The sequence below is a fragment of the Amblyomma maculatum genome, chromosome 2 (genome assembly GCF_055883805.1).
Source record: "Amblyomma maculatum isolate TAMU_Amacu chromosome 2, ASM5588380v1, whole genome shotgun sequence".
Taxonomy (NCBI): domain Eukaryota; kingdom Metazoa; phylum Arthropoda; class Arachnida; order Ixodida; family Ixodidae; genus Amblyomma; species Amblyomma maculatum.
The window spans coordinates 14,296,084-14,313,458 of NC_139345.1; the positions used below are offsets into that span (position 1 = coordinate 14,296,084).

The 17,375-nt window shown below is 42.1% G+C and overlaps 2 protein-coding genes across 2 annotated transcripts; one reads left to right on the forward strand and one right to left on the reverse strand.

Annotated features, from left to right (window-relative positions):
- The first annotated feature begins 5,592 nt into the window (after nucleotides 1–5,592).
- On the forward strand, nucleotides 5,593–10,290 carry ND-18 (NADH:ubiquinone oxidoreductase subunit 18). The gene is made up of 5 exons (XM_084593304.1): nucleotides 5,593–5,749; nucleotides 5,975–6,128; nucleotides 6,957–7,132; nucleotides 9,923–9,996; nucleotides 10,093–10,290. The coding sequence occupies exons 1-5, from the start codon at nucleotides 5,685–5,687 to the stop codon at nucleotides 10,194–10,196; spliced, it is 573 nt and encodes a 190-aa protein (XP_084449430.1). The 5' UTR covers nucleotides 5,593–5,684; the 3' UTR covers nucleotides 10,197–10,290.
- Nucleotides 10,291–11,381: 1,091 nt separating this feature from the next.
- LOC146197993 (uncharacterized) lies at nucleotides 11,382–16,233 on the reverse strand. Its single transcript, XM_084593303.1, has 2 exons — nucleotides 14,944–16,233; nucleotides 11,382–12,812 (listed from the first exon to the last, which is right to left on the reverse strand). Exons 1-2 carry the CDS (start codon nucleotides 16,181–16,183, stop codon nucleotides 11,473–11,475), a joined length of 2,580 nt encoding a protein of 859 aa, XP_084449429.1. The 5' UTR covers nucleotides 16,184–16,233; the 3' UTR covers nucleotides 11,382–11,472.
- Nucleotides 16,234–17,375: the final 1,142 nt, after the last annotated feature.

Consider the following 17,375-nt stretch of genomic DNA (forward strand, 5'->3'; position numbering starts at 1 on the left):
TTTTTTTTCAGAAAACATTCCACGGCATCCTATTCAATCGATGTTATTTCTACTTCCCCTGTTGCGCTTATCATTGTAGACAAGCATGTAGATTAGTGTCAAAACAATAAATAAACAGTGCTGCATTCTTGATTCCATCTTTGTCCAGTCATTGCCCTTGCGACTAGTTGCAGCATGCACCAAAACAAAGTTTGCCAGTAATTATTTCCTCTGTCTTAGGGAAAACAGGCTAGCTGTGCAAGCTGCAAAGATATGGACTGATATTGTTTCACACAATCATGCTAATGATGTGTTGCATTTTCAAAGTTTAAGCAGTCTGCTTGCATGCACAAGGCGGAACATTTATTGCGGACTGCATATTGGTTGTGTAGTGTCAAAATACACACATGCATCTCGATTTCAGGACATTCAATACCCTCGGGTGGTTGCAAAATACTCCAATTGTCATGATAGCCAATTGCAGCTATGGGATAAAAAAGGTATAGGGACATAAATCATTGCAAGAGTAACAAAACTGCGTAAATTTGCACTGTTAAAAATATTAAACACTACACAGTGAAAGTAGTTTTGCTAGAACCATTGCTGTGACTGACATGGCAAACAGTGCTTGTTGCCTTTAGTGATGTGTTGAGCACAAGGCCTGCATGGAGATTTTAATTCTTTCAGGTAGGCAGAGTTATGTCCTGTTTTTGTTGTGTTATCATACATGCAGGCCAAGGTAATGCCATATGCTCCTTGGTTCCAACACTGCAATTCTGAAAAAGTGACTGCCAACACAGGTCCAATGTGCACCGTCCCACTGCTGACCGTGTATATTCCTAAGTGATGTCCAAGTCTTGGGCAGACACTAATCGACGCAGCTCACAAAGCAACATTCCTGCCAAGGTGGTTGCCTACCATAAAACCCACATGCCATAGCTGCCATTCATGGCAGCCCAGAAGTAATGAAGTGCTGACGAAACACATTTGAGATGTTCAGTGAGTTTATACAAGAGGGAGTTGTTAATATGGTTAATTAGTCATCCAGTGAAATTTACACTGTATTTATTTTGTTAAACAAAGCTCCTTTTGTGATGTGAAACAAGCTCCTAGTAGCCACAGGCAGAAAGTAGGCAAATGGCAATACATATTGAAATACTTATTGTGAATTGTGTTTTATTGTCGGATTCCTTTGAAGGGACACTAAGGAGGATGGAAAGCAGGTTTCCTGCATTGCTAAGATACAGTGTTCTAATCTTAAAGAGACCACACGAGTCGCTTTGGGACTTTAAATAATATTCGTGATGACGTTGCCCGCCTTGTCCCTTATCGCATACATCTGGTTTTTGCCTATGCCCAATTTCTTCTTTACCGCTTTAAGGCTTCCCCCGTTCTTTACAGCATGTTCAATTTTCTCCATGTTATACTTCCTTATATCAGCCACCTTGCGCTTATTGATTAGCTTTGATATCTCAGCCAATTTGATCTGGTCTGTTCGATTGGAAGCTTTCATACTCTTGTGTTTCTTAATCAAATCTTTCGTCTCTTTAGACAGCATACCGGTATTTGTCATATTGATCGTATTTATATGCTGTGAGCAAGAACGTTCTGATACATTCTAGCAATGCTAGGAGGAGAAAGCTGTCTTACTGAAAGGTCAGGACACTGATTGTGGGAAGGTGCTGCTGAGAGGTTTGTGATGAGCAGAGCCTGTTTAATTCATCAGCAAGCCTCACTGCACCATAATTACGATATGACATGAATGGCCAACACTGTGAAGTTACGCTGACATATTCATGTGTTTTATGCATGCACAATGTCCGTCATTTTTGGTTGCTGAGTGGGCTTACACATATTTTTGATGTGATACCCAAAATGTGAGCTCTTTTTTTTTCCCTTCTCTCGTGCAGATGTCCGTGCTTAGGCTACACATGACCACCTCTCTTGCATATGCTCTGGTCGACGGCTGGCAGAGATGCCCGTTTAGGTAACTTTTGGGTCGTCGAACATCGGTCCTTCACATTTGGATGAATCCACCGTCAACTGGTTAAAGGAGAATGATTCTCTCCTTGCTCCTCCAGGAGAGAAACCTAGCACATCTAATCTGACCCCTACACGCCCTTTTTTTTGTTGACCGAAGGTGTGGCCGTATATATGAAATAAATAATTGAAGCCACAAATAAATCTCTGCAATCTGCAAAATATGCTTGCACATTTAATGCCATTACATTTAAAATAGCGAACACATTTCGTGACATTCTGAGAAATGCAATGCATGTCTGCTAATTATTGCGATTGCTGTATATGCTGTACCAGTGTACCTGGGCAGCTGTTTTCCCTCTTTGTGGTGAATTTGTCAGTCTTCTGTTGGAGCAAAGATTGTGTTACCTCAGAATATTTTCTTACATGCATCAGTGCATACTTTGCTTGAATGCTTCAGTGCACCCTTTTAAAGGGACACTGAGTACAACTCCATTGAGTCATTGGTCTCAGTAAATATTTGATTATTTCTCTCATTATGGCTGTGTTGTCTGGCAGCAGTCGTGGCATATAGTATTTATTGGTGAGAAAATTTAAATTAGAAGCCTTCCCATGAGTCGATTCATGATGACCTTGCTGAAAAGGACGTGTCACTGCCACATTAGAGTGGATCATGACACAATATATCTTGCAGTAATCTGAACCAAAACTTGTGTGTGGAAGCATGCATTTTACTTGCAAAATTGGCCGGCAATGGCAGCATCTTTGTTCTGTTTTTTGGTCTTTCCATCCTTTTAAAACCTCTTCTTTCATTTTAAGTGGTCTCTTTAATGGTTTGTGGGGTTTAACGTCCCAAAGCGACTCGTGTGGTCTCTTTAAGATTAGAACACTGTATCTTAGCGATACAGGAAAACTGCTTTCCATCCTCCTTAGTGTCCCTTCAAAGGAATCCGACAATAAAACACAATTCACAACACGTATTTAAATATGTATTGCCATTTGCCTACTTTTTGCCTGTGGCTACTAGGAGCTTGTTTCACTTAACAAAAGGAGCTTTGTTTAACAAAATAAATACAGTGTAAATTTCACTGGATGACTAAATTACCATATTAACAACTCCTTCTTGTGTAAACTCGCTGAACATCTCAAATGTGTTTCGTCAGCACTTCATTACTTCTGGGCTGCCATGAATGGCAGCTATGGCATGTGGGTTTTATGGTAGGCAACCACCTTGGCAGGAATGTTGCTTTGTGAGCTGCGTCGATTAGTGTCTGCCCAAGACTTGGACATCACTTAGGAATATACACGGTCAGCAGTGGGACGGTGCACATTGGACCTGTGTTGGCAGTCACTTTTTCAGAATTGCAGTGTTGGAACCAAGGAGCATATGGCATTACCTTGGCCTGCATGTATGATAACACAACAAAAACAGGACATAACTCTGCCTACCTGAAAGAATTAAAATCTCCATGCAGGCCTTGTGCTCAACACATCACTAAAGGCAACAAGCACTGTTTGCCATGTCAGTCACAGCAATGGTTCTAGCAAAACTACTTTCACTGTGTAGTGTTTAATATTTTTAACAGTGCAAATTTACGCAGTTTTGTTGCTCTTGCAATGATTTATGTCACTATACCTTTTTTATCCCATAGCTGCAGTTGGCTATCATGACAATTGGAGTATTTTGCAACCACCCGAGGGTATTGAATGTCCTGAAATCGAGATGCATGTGTGTATTTTGACACTACACAACCAATATGCAGTCCGCAATAAATGTTCCGTCTTGCGCTGGCAAGCAGGTCTTTGAAAATACAACACATCATTAGCATGATTGTGTGAAACAATTAGAAGGGATATCAGTCCATATCTCTGCAGTTTCCTAAGGCAGAGGAAATAATTACTTGGCAAACTTTGTTTTTGGTGCATGCTGCAACTAGTCGCAAGGGCAATGACTGGACAAAGATGGAATCACGAACGCAGCACTGTTTATTTATTGTTTTGACACTAGTCTACATGCTTGTCTACAATGATAAGCACGAGAGGGCAGGTAGAAATAACATCGATCGAATAGGACGTCGTGGGATGTTTTCCGAGACAAAAAATAAAAAAAAAATACAGGAATTCGATACAAGAACTGTCTAGAGCTAGAGCAGCTGGAAGATAAATACTGTGCAAAAAGTCTTTCACAGCTTGCGCTTCGAGCCTTCAACTTTAGGAGCAAAACTAGAGGCAGGACTGCGTCGGGTGATGTGGAGAGCATTAGCATTTTTTCTTTGCGCGGGCGGTCTACCTCCCGGCACTCCTAAGTACAGAAGTTTACTTGCAAAATATACCTGGGTTCCACGGTTGCATTACTAGTCCAGTAGGCGGGCAGTGAGGCGCTTGAGAGCTGTGATGAATAGCTGGCCTTCCCGGTTGAGGTTCTATTTCCCGGTTAGTCCCGGGCTGGCTATCGCACCGGAGCTTCATAATAGATTAGCTGTGCCAAGCTGCCTGCATCAATTGGACACCGAATTCCTGTTTGTACATCCGATAAAGGCAACGAAAATGGCAAAACAATTGCCCTGCGGATACACTAACCGACCTCTTGAAATCCAGGATAAAGAGGCAATTTCGTACAAATTACAGGCTCCCACCGGCCTTTTTATACTGGTATTTCGAGGTGGTTTAACAAAACTTCAACAAAACTTTCGAGGTGATTAAAGTTTACCACTGCTGCTGAATAGTGGTGTCGAAGTCGAGGACAACAATAAAAATGACAGCGAGATTCCATTCAAGTACTCGATCGCAGACGAGTTTTTCGCATCCCATGTGTTGCGCTGTACCGCTGTACACCTCAGACCGATTGTATACGTACTTCCGGATGATCCAAAGGCAGTGACTCGTATAAATTTCGGGAAATGCAAGTAAGTACATGGAATGCTGACCACACCAGTTACTTGCAACATACTGCAGGCATGTTCCATCGACAAGGGCGGGCTGACACGCATTGCAGAACTAGCCACGGCTGGTCTCGAGGGAGAGCGCGTTTCCCTCGAGACCGGCCGTGAACTAGCGTCGCAGAGTCCACAGGTCGGAGACGGTGCTATCTGTAACTAAGAGAACGCATGGGAATATCACAGCATGCCGCTTGACGAACAGCAGTACGCGAGGCCGAAGCTCAAGAAGTATTATAACAAGTGGAAAGGAACACGGCCACACACGGCCATATTCAAACTACGATGCGAAGAAACCCGTCCGCCACCAGCGCCACAGCCAAGTCCGGCTTGCGAGCGATCACGGAGCCGGCGACACTAGCGACCAGCTATCGGCCTATCGCTAGAAACAGCGACGAGAAGCGGCAGACATTTTACAAACAAAACATAAAACAAGTTTTACGCCACATCCGGCAAATTATTCCTCCTCACTTCTTTCAGCTGGCGCATGCGCAGAAGCGACGGAGCATTCCAATAAAGAAGGTCTGGTTCCGCTGGCTGCCATCTGCTTTCAATAACGCTAAAATCAATAGTTTCGGTTTTAATTTAGTAATAATAATTATAAATAAATAAAGTATTAACGGTATTTATTAAATGATTCATGGAAATAATAATTTAGTTACAAGGTATTATATGTCTTTAAAGAAACAAACCTGTTTTCACTAATCCAATCCTATCCTCATGCACTGGCATTTGTGTGTTTGTGTAGTGTGTGATTTCCTCGAAACCCACTGAAACAAAATTAACAATATGCAGTCTTTTCGTGTTTATCGTACAGGGTTGGCTTATTTGTGGCAAAACGCCTCTACGAAAAGGTACAGGATGATGTTTCAATATTATCTTGCGGAATAATGTTTGATAAAGATGTATCTGTGCGATTATGACCATGCGAAACACTTGAAGGTTATTCAATTTCCCGATACGACTTTGCCTTCGACTGGTATTGTTGATCAAATCATTCATCTAAAACGCAGGAGATATAAATGCTCGGTCAGCAATAGTGGTCTGAAGTAACAAATTCTGTTCACTTGTGGTTGTAGCCTGCTCCGGCCTCTTGGTTCTCGGCTGGCGTCGTCCGATTCAACCCATGTCACTGATTACGTACCAGAAGATGCCGACGTTGTGCTCAAAGATCCCGCTGAACTTCAAAAGGAGAAGCAGGTTGCCGGATCCGTAATCACTGTGGATACACCAGTAAGCCACCTCTTATATCGCTGCTTGTCACGCGTGGGAGCTAAACGTGGCTAACAACCAAATAATCGAACAGATTTCTCTAATGTATGTTCAGTCGAACGATATTTGACCATAATACGAGTCGAACCGAGACCGCCTATATAAGCAGTCACACTAAAATACCATAGAGACGGTGAATTGATTGAAAGTTAGAAAGTGGAAACATCTCTGGTATGTCGTGCTTAGGGAGACCGTTAAATACAAAGCGGTATTAAGAACCAAGCTATGGCATTGACCTTTGAAGCCGTATGACTGCACCTGTGGACGTCCGTTGTGATTATTTTCGTATTTGCGATCATTCTTGTTAGAAATGTGCACGCATTTCTTAGCACTGAGGCTTTGAGTCGATACAGCACTATGCGAAAGCCAGGATTCCCTGCAACCATATTGAATTTGTAAGTTTAAAAGCTTTCCAAGTTTATGGCGGTTATATTGAAGCAATTGAAACTTGCACTATAATCGTGATTTAGTTGTCACTGAGGCTACCGTGTCAAATAAATTCCATGTGTTTCAAAGTGTCACTGTATCATGTGGATTGCTAAGTAGGGGTATCTTCTGTCTCATGCAAAAGCTCTGGTTATTTACTGTTTAGCATTGCAAAACTTCCTGTGGTTGTCTGCGGGATGTGTGAGAAAGTTTGGTTGACTGAGAAGAATGTTCTGGAGGTCTTGCTTTGTACCTTGAAGCTTTTGCTGCAAGAATTCAAAGATGTGTAACCATGGAGGAAAAAGGCACATGGAGATTGATGCACATCCATGAATAGATGCATCTAGTTTCTTATGTTTGCAGATGGACATATCCAGCCTTACCGGAGTTCCTGAAGAACACATAAAAACACGACGAGTACGCATCTTCGTTCCGGCTCGCAATGCCATGCAGTCTGGGACCCACAATACACACAATTGGAAGATGGAGTTTGACATTCGTGAACGTTGGGAGAACCCACTTATGGGCTGGTGCTCCACGTGAGTTCTTCTTTGTAATGTTTTCTTCCTTAAAAGCTACTCGCCTTTTTTTTTCCTTACATCAGTGAGGCTCAGAGTTGTCAGCTGTCTTTGAACTTCAGTAATGTGAATGGAAAGGCAAAGAGTTAGGTGGGCAGATGAGATTAGCTAGTTTGCGGGGATCAAATAGATGCAGCTAGTGCAGGACAGGGCTAATTAGAGGGATATGGGCAAGGCCTTTGCCCTGTGCAGTGAGTTTAGTCAGGCTGGTGATGATGAATGTGGATGGTCACTCAGTTAACAAACTAGAAGACGCTGGCTAGTTCCGGCTTGCAATGCCGTGCAGTCTGGGACCCACAATACACACAATTGGAAGACGGAGTTTGACATTCGTGAACGTTGGGAGAACCCACTTATGGGCTGGTGCTCCACGTGAGTTCTTCTTTGTAATGTTTTCTTCCTTAAAAGCTACTCGCCTTTTTTTTTCCTTACATCAGTGAGGCTCAGAGTTGTCAGCTGTCTTTGAACTTCAGTAATGTGAATGGAAAGGCAAAAAGTTAAGTGGGCAGATGAGATTAGCTGGTTTGCAGGGATCAAATAGATGCAGCTAGTGCAGGGCAGGACTAATTAAAGGGATATGGGCAAGGCCTTTGCCCTATGCAGTGAGTTTAGTCAGGCTGGTGATGATGAATGTGGATGGTCACTCAGTTAACAAACTAGAAGACGCTGGCTAGTTGCCCATTAGCAAACGGGCACAGCAGGCTAAGGATTGCACCATCATACTATTTACTGTGATCTCAAGATTGCACGCTATTCACTAATATTATAGGGTATAATGCACCAAATTTTCGTTAATTGAGCTGGCCCAACTTGGTCTGACTTTTCCTTGTTTCTTGGCCCTGCAAAGAGAAGTTCAATGAAATATTGCTACCATAAAATGCTTAGGCTAGCTAAATTCTATAGAGCTCTAGTTTGCAGTTTCAGCCCCTCATGCATGTGGGAAGACTACATTATGATAATCACGTGAGATGATCAAAGGACCATTCTGACCTATTGCCGTATCGTCATTATAAGAAAAAGCCAGTTGCCATTCGTTGTTTAGTATGTAGCAATGCGGGGGTGGTGATCTTTCACTTTGAAAAAGGAAAAGAAAAAGATGGGAAGAAAATATTCAATGATCGCTGATCTCAGTATAATTAAGTTTGCCTTGCAGTTTATATGAAATAGAATTCATGGCAGCATGCATGATAGAACTTTTTTCCTTCTTAACTGAATGTACGTTAGAGTTGTTAACATGCAACTATACTGTAAATACTCCCTTGTAAACTGCTTCCATTTGTGAAACTATACTGTAGATGCTGCCTTGTTATTAACCTTTTTCTTTCAAGAATCCTCGGGAATCATCATTGTCATTTGCGCTATAATGACCGCCTTTTTTAAATAATGGTTAATGCAGCAAGGACGGGAAAATTGAGTGCATGTGCCCTTCCTTGCATGTAAAAGCAATCAGGAGAGCGCCTGACGCATCTAGGTTGATTGGTTAATGGGGTTAACATCTCAAAGCAACTCTGGCTATGAGAGACGCCACACTTGAGGGCTCTGAAAATTTCGCCCACCTGGGGTTTTTTAGCGTGCACCGAGATCGCACAGCACACAGGTGCCTAGCCCATGTGCTGTGCAATGTCAGTGCACATTGGATGTGTCGCAAAGTTTGTTAGTGTGTATGTTACGACTAGAGTGTATTTTTATTTTCTAATGATTAAAGATCCGGTCTTGAGCATTTCTTAACATTGACATACAGTGAGGTGCATAATTATAGGCGTGTCACAAAATGCTTCTCTTGGCTAAACATCAGAATACTCACAGCTGAAATTTCGCGTAGGAATCCCATTTGGTCGGCAGTATCTTTTAATACCAAACTTATTTGAAATATTTGCCTGATTCAGTCAGAACAAGTTGTATGTTCCGATCGTACGCAGTAACTGCGAAGCAAGACAAGCCACTGCCCCAGAGCTGGCATCGGAGGCACCAGCTTGTTCTGTTCAACACTCGTAGCAAAAGGAGAGGCGACGGAAGGTTGTTGCAAACAGCACAAGATGGCGCATCAGTGCGAGCGCTGGGGCAGCGGCCTCTTTTGCTTTACTGCCACCGCATTCCATAAGAACATCCCGCTTCTTCTGGTTCAATCAGCCAAGTATTCAAACAAATTTGCTATTAAAAATACTGTCGACCAAATGCCATTTCTGTGCAAAATTTGAGCTCCGAGGATTCAGCGGTTTAGCTGAGAGAAGCATTCTACGGCGTGCCTGTAATTGTGCAATACACTGTACTTGGAAAATTTTTGAGCCTCTATATATGGTACTATATACTTGATGTGAAGCTTCGATAAGATGTACTGACTTATAGTATTATTGAAATGCTTGAGTGTTTGCACAACCCTTTAAGCGTGTTAATAAAATTTGCTGTATTTTTTATTTCCCGTGGTAAGATGTATTTCTGAAGATCTACATACTTGGGAAATATTTGAGCCACTAAATGGTACTTTACTTGATTTGAAGCTTCGGTCAAAGTTGTTGACACTATTCATATCATTATGAAGTTTTCTAGTGTTCGTGCAACCCTTCCAGTCTTCCAATGTGTTACTAACTTGATGTACTTCGTTTTCTGTGGTAAGGTGCAATCTGCTTGATCAAGGTTGAGGTCAGCTGTGCATGCCAGCTGTTCAATTATACTTCATGGTGATGCATTGATCACTGAAGGACAGTGTAGCTGATTGTGTAAACAGAGGTTTCTTTTCATCTCAATCTCTAGTGGTGATCCTTTGTCCAACATGAATTTGGGTTTCACAAGCAAGGAATCAGCCATGGCATTCTGTGAGAAGAATGGTAAGATTCTTTCACTATTGTGATTAGTGGGATAATATAGCCACTTTTTAAGCATATGAGGTGGCAAAATTTCAACACGGCTTTGTTTGTGTTCAGGGTGGGACTACTATATAGATGAACCTGCACCCAAGAGACCTCCACGAAAGAGCTATGGTGACAACTTCTCCTGGAACAAGAGAACGAGGGTGTCTACAAAATAGGCTGATTTCACATGCGTCTTTCATGCATTTGTGTGGGAAAATATAGTTAGTTTGAGAGACTCTTGAGAAATAAAGGACATTCAAGATTCCTTAATGCAGACAGTACTTGCTGGCCTTGTTGTAAGGTCCACGTTGGAGGCATCTTGACTGTGGCTTGTGCAGATTAGATGCAGCATGTACAGGCACATATAGCATAATAGCCAACAAATAAATGATGCTATGGGAAGGATCCACAACACAAGGTAATGTCCTCGTGTCCTTCCCTTGAAGTTTACTTATTAGCTGCCACTCTCTATTTGCTATGAATCAACCAACTCAGACACAAATTCTTTTACATGCACATTTTCCAACGTAAAAAAATTAGGGTAAAGAAAGGGTGAAAATTATCCCACAATATCAGTGACTGCATGACTAGGTGTAGAGTTTCCACCTTTTAAGTATCGGATGTTTTTTTACTCTAGTGCAAAAAAATTAGGTTGGAGTTATTTACTAATAAAATGTGAAAGACTGCTTGTTAAAAGCACAGGAATAAGAAAATATAATTCTACAGATTTTACGTTGTGCTGTTTAATATTAAGCTGCTAAATTGTCTGAACAAGCTCACTTTTTGCACATGGAACTTATTGCAATTTGAATTTTCATGTTTGAAATACATTGTGCCAGTAATTTCAAGGCCTGTGCTGCAATTCTCAAGTTTTGTGATTCAGGTGAATAAGCACCTCATTCGATTAAGGAAAGGCTATGTACAGGTCAAAATTTAACCTCACCAATGGAATTCTAATTGTATGTGCAATCTCTACCATCTGGATTTTCTACCTTTTTTGTGTGCTTCTCTGTAGATTTTTCTTCTTTTGTGTAAGTGCCATACTACAAAAATATTTTATCCATTGGATATTAAAGTTTATTCCATCTATGCTCACATTTAGTGCTAGTTTAGTATTTCTTAACTTATAGAAAGTACGCGAAGCAGAAAACTAGACATGGCAGGTTGTGAAGCTAGCTTACTTCATGCAGTATACTAATTACATTCTCTGCAAAAGCATCACCTTCAAGCAACATTTGCCCCACTTAAGAGTTGTGTTTGCCGTCAACTTGCCAACTTATGGTGCAAAGCATGGCTTTGCAGCAAATTCCTCCAATGCAGTAGAGTGCATCAATAATAATAATAAAAAAAAAAAAAAACAGTAAAATCTTAACCGGTTTTATTTACAATGGTAGTGTGAAATGAATAAGCGCATATACATGGCTAAGTGCATGAACCTCTATAATGTTTCTATCAGAGTTCATCTACAGATGATGCTCTTTGTGACATCTTGGTTCCATCCTGGGACACAGAAGTGGACTGTGTGGTTCGGGCTTCTGTTGCATCCTGGACCATGTAGGTGCCTGATCGACGGTTGATCTGCAGATGGAACACGCTCTCCCCTGCCTTTCTACGGGCCATGGCTCGCCTCCTGAGCCTTCTGTGAATGAACAGTACAATGGCAAGAACTGCTATCACAGCCAAGGCAGCAATCATGACCAGCAAGGCCACAGGAGTGCGAGACACTCCTCGGTTTCCAGCTGATGCAGCCCCCACCGTGACCTCGCTACTGTAAGCAGGCTTCGCAAAAGAAATTTCATGACAGTCTGCAGGAATGTCAAGGACATACTGGCTGAAACAGACGTCATAGTCATTGTTTTTGGCAATATCAGCCACCATCAACTGTCCGTCAGAGCAGGCAGCCTCGGTCTGTATCAGTACGCCCTTGTTTCTGAGCACTGTTACATTAAAACGACAGTCTGATTCCTTGAGAAAAGGAGACAAGAAATGCCAGAAAATTCTGAGCTCATGTGGCACTGACACGTTACTGTGGAATCTCAGATGATGTAGGAAATCGCCATCTTCTGCTTTCTGCTCTGGTGTGTGCACTGCATTGTCCATCGTCACTACTGAGCTCTCTGCAAAGGTGGACGCTGTTGTTATCTCGTAAGGCTGTGTTGTCCTTGGTCCTTCTGTGGTAGTTGGTACCACTGGTGTCATGGGCTTAGCTTCACTGGTATTTAAGACACTGCAGCTTCGAGCAACTTCCGCTGTTTGCCTGAAGGCAAGCAAGCACACCTCATACTTGAGTCCCGGCTTTGTAACAAAAATATGGAATGTTTTGTTACGTTCGCTTGGTGGGCAAGGACCTGTCAGGTTGGTACGAAACTTTTCTCCTACAATGCCTACTGTCACCAGGCACCGCAGTTGGTCAAGTGGGTCAATGGCACTGTACGCATTCCACGTGAGAGAGAGCTTATCTTCATCTTGTTCCACATGTACAAGGGTAAGCCGGACATTGAATGGTGCCACTGTTGTATGTTGAGTGGTTGGAGGCCTCACAGAGTTCATTTCAGAACTTGTTGTTGAAATGATAGCTGTAGGAGTTGGAACATCCGATTCAGTGGTTTCAAAAAGCAGTGCTTTAGTAGTTGGCATGCTTGCTGTAGTACATCCAGCTGCTTTGAAGTCAAAGTCGACAATGCGTGAGTCATCGTCACACAGTGCAGAAGACAAAGTTTCTTCTGGAAACTTTCCATGCTTCAGAAGGTTGGCAAAAGCATGAAGTTCACAACCGCAGTCAAGGGAATTCCCTGCATGAATTGAAAACAAAAGGGCAAATTATTATACACACTAGCAACTGACTGCCATATTTTGCACAAACGGCAGGGTAGTCCAGTCATAAATGCAAAAGCCATGAAATAAATGCTATTGATACTGAATTACAAAGATGTTTCAAGCATCAGACAAGTGCCTCTGGATTATTGCTACGGTTCTAGGTGCTTTATCACTACATTTAAGAACATGTCCTTGCCTTGAATTTTCTGTGCTCTGGCCAGTTCCAAGGCACAGCTAAATACCTTAGCTTTTCATTCATATTGTGCAGCTATCTTAGAGTTTCACTACAGAATACAAGAACGTGCATATAAAACAGTTCCATTGTTAAATCTGTTTGCAGATTGCCTTCAAAAAACACAAACGAAACCGAACTACTGTAATGACGTGTAATGCCAAGTAATGTTAACAATTGCTGATAGAATGTAATAAATGAGTGAGCACATGCATTGGAAGCTGTTCTTCTTTTGTTCTGGTTTTTATTTCCGCTCCTTTATCATTCATGACCACTGGTTGCCTCTTTTTTTATTTTGGTGTATCTTTGATGTTTCTTAAAAAGTATGATTATTAGTTTGGTTTGTTTTGGTTTGTGGTTTTAACGTCTCAAAGCAACTCGGGCTATGAGAGACGCCGTAGTGGAGGACTACGGAAATTTTTACCACCTGGGGTTCTTTAACGTGCACTGACATAGCACAGCACACGGGCGCCTTGTTTTTTGCCTCATCGAAATGCGGCTGCTGAGGCCGGGATACGATCCCACGTCCTTGGGAATAGTAGTCGAGTGCCGTAACCATTGCGCCATCCCGGCAGGGCAGATTATTAGTTGTGCACCTCTTGTGGTGCCAGTCCTCTTTGCACAATGGTTCTGGGCATCTAGGTGAGAGACAGAGAAAGGCTATCTCTAAATATTCTCTAAATAGTCCCTCTTCATTGTGTAAATGTGTAATCAACACGGTAGCTTAGACAAAAGCTTTGCTTAGCTGCATTGATAATTATGTTAAATTTGAAGAGAAAACAGATGCCTTGCATTTTGACAACTTTTTTGCACAACACTCTGAATGTTGCAGTGCTTGCCTCTTGTGTTACAGTTGTGTAAATGTTAGATAAATGAGAAAGTCAGTGCAGTTATCTTAAATACATGAAAGCACTTAAAATGCACTATGCCAAACTTGAGGAAAAAGGTTGGAGAAAAAAAGCCCAGGAATTGTTTGCAGGAAGTCACATATGCAACAACAGAATAAATAGTGAAAGGCAAGTGCATCAACAGTTTTGTGCAGTGATAACGCTATTCCGAGGGTTATGTGTATGTGACAGTAGTTTGGTGGTTTAGTTTATATGGCTTGACGTACCAATGCAACTCGCACTATGAGAGACGCCGTAATGAAGAACTCCAGAAATTTCAACCACCTGGGATTCTTTAACATGCCCCGATATTGCACAGCTGTTCGCCTCTATCGAAAAGCCATGGCTGGAATGCGATCCTGCATTCTTGGGTACAGCATTCGAGTGCCCTAACCACTGCGCCACCTCGATGAGGCGTATGACAGTAATGATGCCTGAAATGGCTGGCAAGACTTGGTAAGCAGTACTTACTCTCTCTGGCCTCCGTGTTAATGTTGCTACCTGGCTCGTTGGGAAAAAAGAGTTAAGATGGCTTGCTATAATGCCAATTGCCTTTATCAATTACCAAGTGGCTGCAGCTTCTTTAAGAATGATTTCACCTATACTTTTGCATGCCCCTATGGGTTTTCAATAAATTATTCTGCTTCTAACGTAAAAATACTTCTGGTATATTGAAAAGGATTTGTGCCATCTGAATAAATGTAAGTTCAGCAGAAGTGGAGAATGCATTTAGTTTTTAACTTGTGGAGAGAAGTTAGCTCTTAACTTAATTAGCTAGTTTCTAATATTTGGTAACATCTTGCATGAAGGTATCCAGAAAACTTGATAAGCTAACTGGCACATTATGACATGTGAAAAGCCAATGAGGAAGCTGTTTATTAGCTTTGAGTGCTTGCTGCAGAGTTTGCACACTTGGTTTTTCAGGACAGCTAAGACAACTGTTGGGATAAAAGTTGGAAAAAGCAAGTAAGCGTGAAACTGACTCACCTTTCAGGTTGATACTTCTAATGTGAGGGCTTCGGGCAAAGGCACCAGCAAACACATATTCTATGCTGTTTGCTGAAAGGTCAACATGCTCTAGTTGCACCAAGTCTGCAGTATGATTCTGGTTGATGTAGGTAACTCGATTGTGTGATAAGTTGAGCACGGTGAGTGAGCGAAGTCCCATGAATGCCACTGAGTCTACTGTGTGGATCAAATTGGCACTGACATCGAGAACTCTCAAGGTGCCAATTCCTGACACTGACTGTCCATTAAGTCTCTGGATCTTGCAGTGACTTGCATCCAGAGTTTCAATCTTCACCAGGGGTGCCAGCCAGCTCTTTGAAAGCATCAAAATTGGGTTGTGAGATATAGTTAAGGTCTTCAGTGATGTGAGTGAGTCAAATTTAGGTTCATCCAAAACATTGTGGCTAAGATTCAGGGTACTAAGGCCAGGAAGGTCAAGCTTCATTCCTGCATTGGTGAGCTGATTGTGCCCAAGGTCAACATGCTTGAGGTGAATGCTCTCCAGAGAAACAGATGTCAGTAGGTTGGAGCCAAGTTTCAAGACTTGAAGCACTGTGTTGCCAAACACACTTGAATCAAATGTGGTTAGTTTGTTAAAAGACAAATCAAGTTCTTCCAGGTGCTCCAGGTGGTAAAAAGTGCCCACGGTGATTAATGAAACTTCATTTTTCTCGAGTGACAAGACCTTGAGGCTCTCAATTTTTCTAAAAGAGTGTTCATTCAGCTGTGTTATTTGATTGTATGACAGATTCAGCACCGTTAGATTGGTGAGGTCCTGCAGTGCAGCACTTGGTACTAATGTCAACTTGTTCTCAGATAAGTCGAGGGCATGAAGTGAAGAAGCTGCTTCTCCAAAGGCACCTTGTAGAACACTGGACACATCACTCCTCACAACATGCACCTTCTGTATGTCCCCCAAGGACAGAGAGCCATTTTCAAGAGAGCCGAGTGACTTCAAGGCCAGGAAGAGTACTGTAATGTGGCTCCCACTCTGCATCACTTGTGAGAGTTTCTTGCCCAGGAGTGGTAAAAGGGGGGTGAGCCCCTGCTCACCATGGCATTCCAGTCTTGATGCGTTGAAATTGCAGTCTAGGTCAATGTTTTCACCAGTCGAAAGTGAAGTGGTCTGGTCTGTCGTTGGGTCTCTAGTAGATATGGTTGTGTCATTCTGTGCTGCCGAGACGGCAAACATCAGAAGCCATACTGCCCTGCAGGACATTTTGAAGCAGAAGAGACAACGCTCACAGCCACCCGTTGGTTTTAACAGCAGACAAGGCACAGTCATACAGGAAAAAGGAATGGCCCAAGAGGCTGCTTGACAGGAAGCGACTTCCTGTCGCTACCTCTCCCCCACTGAATGCCAAGCTTCAATGTGGCACACACCCCTTTATCTGCACATCCTGGGAGGCTCCGAAGGAGTGTTTTCCTGAGGATTTCCCTATCACTACAATTGTCGCCTTGCACTATACATTTTCCTTCTTCACTGGCAAACAGCAGCAGACCATCGTGTACAGACTAAAATTCACCTAACAGTTGAGCCCCATTAATTATGAAATTTATTTAATACTTAAACTTGGTTCATGCTCTTGTGTAGAGAGAATTTAAGAGTAGTAATAAACACAAATTGCATCTCGTGTACTAATTTAACACACATTTTTAACTAGTCTAATTCATGTGTGTTGGTTGTGCAAGAATGGAAGGTAAGCAAGGTTATCCCATTCCCAGAAAAGGCTCACATGCCTCGCGTATATTGCTCACATGCTGTTGTGGTAAACTAATGGAACATAAAATTCATTTTCACACAGTAAATTTTCAAATGACTTTCAATTTTTTTTATACCAACCAACAAAGGTTTCCCGGAGTGCATTCACAACACTATTCATCAATGATCTTAGTAATACCTTTCATATTTGCATCCCTGCTGGCACCCTATTTTAAGACTTTTTATAAAGCTTGTGACAAATAGCTACTTCTAAATTATTTATTTTTCATCTCCCACATATCTGACCGGATTTTTCATGCAGAAACATTACTACCCACATTCTCGAATGTCGCTGGGGTGGCTGTGAAGCATCCTCCAAGTAACCACTCAAAAGCAACTCCCTGCTACTGGGTTTCAAACACAGGCCGAGGCAAAGAGATCAGATTTGCTGGCTACTGCACTGCAACACTGTGCCATCTTGGTAGCAGGTTTCTTCACATGCCAAGCTGCCAATATATCATGCTGTGCTCCAAAGGTTATTGTCTTCATCTCCTCTGACCTTAATTAATTAGGCTTCATCCTTTCAAATAAAAACCAAAAGTACCTGCTAAATACATAGCTAAACAAAGCAAGACGTGGCAAAGCAAAGTTAAATGAAGTCAGTAGTAGGTAAACGAGTACTAAATAATGCTTCTGCATGTATGCCTAT

Coding starts and splice junctions, on each gene's coding strand:
- LOC146197993 (XM_084593303.1), bottom strand. CDS start 16,183: ATGTCCTGCAGGGCAGTATGGCTTCTGATGTTTGCCGTCTCGGCAGCA. Junction 12,813..14,943: donor TAGAAGTATCAACCTGAAAG/GTGAGTCAGTTT, acceptor CAATTCATGCAG/GGAATTCCCTTGACTGCGGT.
- ND-18 (XM_084593304.1), top strand. CDS start 5,685: ATGCAGTCTTTTCGTGTTTATCGTACAGGGTTGGCTTATTTGTGGCAA. Junction 7,133..9,922: donor CTTATGGGCTGGTGCTCCAC/GTGAGTTCTTCT, acceptor CTCAATCTCTAG/TGGTGATCCTTTGTCCAACA. Junction 9,997..10,092: donor GGCATTCTGTGAGAAGAATG/GTAAGATTCTTT, acceptor GTTTGTGTTCAG/GGTGGGACTACTATATAGAT.